Source organism: Lucilia cuprina, chromosome 2 (assembly GCF_022045245.1).
Source record: "Lucilia cuprina isolate Lc7/37 chromosome 2, ASM2204524v1, whole genome shotgun sequence".
NCBI classification, from domain to species: domain Eukaryota; kingdom Metazoa; phylum Arthropoda; class Insecta; order Diptera; family Calliphoridae; genus Lucilia; species Lucilia cuprina.
Genome location: NC_060950.1, coordinates 21,385,690 through 21,389,589, shown reverse-complemented (window position 1 = coordinate 21,389,589; position 3,900 = coordinate 21,385,690). Strand labels below are relative to the sequence as shown.

At 32.3% G+C, this 3,900-nt stretch overlaps 1 protein-coding gene across 4 annotated transcripts in view; it reads right to left on the bottom strand.

The window, feature by feature from the left end:
• The window catches only part of LOC111674658 (ras-interacting protein RIP3), a 3,735-nt gene extending 1,406 nt beyond the window's left edge, over positions 1-2,329 (bottom strand). The window contains exons 1-4 of one of the 4 annotated variants that reach the window (XM_023435311.2): positions 2,195-2,329; positions 1,581-1,672; positions 637-735; positions 1-485 (exon numbers count right to left, since the gene is read on the bottom strand). The exon at positions 1-485 is cut by the window's left edge and continues 1,406 nt beyond it. In XM_023435311.2, the coding sequence (XP_023291079.2) occupies positions 1-485; positions 637-735; positions 1,581-1,672; positions 2,195-2,212 (694 nt within the window). In that variant the 5' untranslated portion in view covers positions 2,213-2,329. Of the gene's footprint in view, positions 486-636; positions 736-1,580; positions 1,673-1,937; positions 2,069-2,194 lie in introns of those variants that run through there. The other 3 variants (XM_023435313.2, XM_023435314.2, XM_046956534.1) reach the window with 3 other exon arrangements.
• Positions 2,330-3,900: the final 1,571 nt, after the last annotated feature.

The window sequence follows — 3,900 nt, the reverse complement described above, 5'->3', positions numbered from 1 at the left end:
TGCTGGTGCCCACCGATGGGGTGACATGTGGTGAGGCTTGTATTATAATCTGTTTCGGTGTGGTTTGCAGAATTTGTGTTGAAGTGTTGCCTGACGACGATGATGTTGCGGATGAGGAAGATGATTGTTGAAGTACCTGCTGCAACGGTACAATATGTTGAACATTTTGTATATGAACTGTTTGATGCTGCTGTTGTTGCTGCTGCGGCTGTTGCTGCTGATGTAAATGATGCTGTTGTTGTGAATTGATTACACCTGTGGCGATAACTGTTGCTTGCTGCTGCGGTTGTTGTTGTAGATGATGTTGTTTTATTATCTGATGAGTTGTTGTTTGTTGCTGTGTAATCTGTTGCTGTTGTATTGGTTGTTGTTGTATCTGTTGCACCGTTTGCACGACATGATGTACTTGTTGTACTGGCACTTGTTTAGCTGGTATGCCAGCATCTTCAAATGCTTTTTTCTTTAAGGCCTGTCTTATTTGTGTTCTAGAGTTTTAAGTGGAAAATTAGAAGAAACGATAGGGGAAGAAAATAATTTCATTAATAACATAAAAAGTGCACTAGTAATTCTTTGCCCTCTCGCTATATCCTGTTGAGAGGTTATTTATTTCTTTCCATAAAAAAAGTTTGCACTTACACTGTCCTATTTTTAATGCTTAAACTGATTTTATTTAAATCGTCCGAGAATCGTATTATTGATGCATGTAACATATCAATTTCTTCATCAGTCCATTTTCTGCATTGCACAAGATATTTTTAATTGAAATGTTGGTGTGTTTTGTTGCGATGGATGTTTATTGTTTAAAGATGGACATAGCGAGAGAACAGAAAAAATTGTTTTTAATTATTAGTTTTTTTGAGGTTGATTTGATTTATTACAATATATAAATTTGTTAAGATTTATTTAGACACGACCTTTTTTAAATAATTTTTCTACTTTGGCTACATATTTTTCATTAAGGGGCGGAATTTGATGCCTTTATCATGGAAATATAAGTGCTATATACTCATTTCTGTGAAATAATTATTTAATTCTGACCGTTTTAAAACTTTAAGTATGTTCGACATTTTGCAAAGTGTCAGAAAGTTTTAAAAAGGGATCAAATTATTGTATTGATATATAAAACCATCCTTAGGATGAGGAGAAAGCTTGAGGCAAACCGCTGAAAAGCAAAAAAGATCAATGTGCCTTTGAATTTCCTAGTTATTTTATTATAGAAGAGATTCTAATTTAAGATATTGAAGGAGCAGGTGACTTTATTTTAAGAAACATCGCTTTGTGACTGTGTTAGTTTCATTCCTATAAAGGACAAATGCGTTAAACATACGATTGCTCAGCTTACGCCTAGCAATGTTTCCCAATTTATTGTGAAATGGATTTAGTTCCGAAAAATACATTTACTAGGTACATTAGATAAAAATATTGAAAATAAACTCAGCTTTCGACAAATCGACTAATGAACAAATTCAATATTTTTAATTAAAAATAGCACATCAGACATAATTCTTTAAATTTATATATATTGAAAAATCTATATACTAAAGGTATAAATAATGTTAAATTCTACTTAAATTTCTTACCCAGCTGGTGATTCTGCATTAGGATGCAATTGCATAGTTAAATCGCCCAAACGACTAAATGCCTGACCAGCAGCTGTGAATATTTCACCCACCTAGAAGAAAACAAAAACAAATTTTAAATAAAAACAAACTTCTAAATCTCGAATGCTCTCAAATATAAATAAACAATTATGCAAATTGTTGATGTAGAGGGAGAGTATATTTTTTATTTTTGTTGATTTTCCAAAACAAATCAACAGTTTCCTTTAAGTTTTTAACAAATTGTCACAATAAAATGCCTTGCACGGCAACCGTCTGTCCTTAGCTCTTCGACCAATAAGTTATTTGTTTAAATAAAATTTCGATGGTATTATTTACCCTCCCCGCTGTATTTAAACAATATTAATTGTTTGCAAACAAAACGCATACGACGTTTTACATTAGTTTTCTTTCCTCTTGACCGCCCTAAGGAATTCTATGATCTGACACTTGCCGAGCGAGAGTTGTTGTTTGGCACTGTGACTGACATTGACGACGTCGCTCAGGTTTTCCCGCACAAATTTTTAAACTATGTTTTTTTGCTATTTACCAACTTTTTGCAATTGTTTTGTTTCGTTTTTATAAATTCAACTTACTTTTGTGGCTGAATTCATGGTATTTTTGTGAAAATTGTATTAGATTTTCTAAAATATTCTGTGAAAAATATAATATTGTACAGTTGTCAAAAACAGCGCGTAGATAACAGAGTTGTAAAAAAGTTGACAGTCGTTGAAAATGTGCTAGTTGCTGATGACAGGGTGTTTCAGAGATTTATTAAAATATATGTGTATTGAAGAATATGGTGTTTTCAAATATTTGACTTTGTGTTTGAAAAAATATATATTAAGAATGTGTTTTATATATGTTTTATATTAAAACGAGTAAGAACAGCAGAAGCACCTTGAAGTGTTTTACACAAAACTTATAGATTCCAAGCCGGAGAAAACATAGCATAAATAAGTAATGAGAATCTGTGAGAAGGAGTTTTTTAAACTTATTCGACAAAAAATTATACATTTTAGATTTTCTAGAACTTTAGACCTAGAAACCTACGTTTTACATTCAAGATGAATAAAAAAATATATATAGTTTAATGTAAGGTATTTCGGAACGTTGTCCTATATATAGACTTATTTATTTATAAATCGGTCCTTATAATATTGTTAAAAAACCAATACTCCTTAAACTTAGTAGAACATGTTTGTGAAAGAAAAAGCATATACCGATATTGCGCATTTTAAAAACCAAACGAATTGCATCAGGGATGGAAAAAGTGATTTTGTTTCAGTATCAAAATATATTTCAGAGAGTCCTTTTTTGGGTCTCAAAGTACTTAGGTTAGGTTGATAGGAGAATGTATACTACATCAGATCTGAAAAAATACACCAAGGCCACAATCGGGCCTGTTGCTCTTTATCGTGAAAAAAACTGAATGAATTATTTACAGTACTCAGAAACTCAGTTTCCTGAAGGTAATTCCTAAGAATCTTCCAGCCAGTGTTTATCTATATACGTCTGAATCTGCACGTCCACTTTTACATGTGCTCGTAATCGTGTTTGTCCACTCAGAATACGTACCATCTTACTAACTTCAGACTTGCTTATTTTTAGGAGATTTGTCGTATTGCTCTTATCAGGGTCACCCCATAGGATTTTCGTGGTTCTACTCACTGTTTCACTATTCCAAGAGGTCTTATGGGATTCTATCACCCATATTATTAGTTCAGCTTTTGTTGCGTCGAATGGTTTTGCGTTTTTCAGGTTAACTGCCTCGTTCTCCCTTCCCTTTAAAGCTATTACATTCGCTCTTTCGATACCGACTATTCCCGAGTGGGCTGGTACCCATATGATGTGAAGCTTACCTCTTGGAGAGTATTCAGTTAAAGCTTTCTTACAATCCAAAGTACTAAAATATTTTTTTTTGCTAAAAGTTTGTAATTTCTGAAATATATTTATACATTTTTAAATTAGAATGGGCGTTATATGTAGCCCTGAAAGTATCAAATAAGACTCGGGAGTATCACGGTACTTTTGTACATCAAATAGTATAAAAAAAGTACCATCGTACCAATTTTGCCATCCCTGAATTGCATCAATAGAGAATATATTTCGAACATTTTTCTGTTCGGACTCTATCGTGCTTTAAGCTGACAGACAGACAGATAAGCCTTTATTAAATTTCGTAATGATCGCATCATAATTTACCCATATAAAGCTATGACAATACAAAAAACAATTTATCAATAAATTGGTTAAGAATTAGTTTATTTAAAAGTAAATCAATAAAAATAGTTTATTCTTA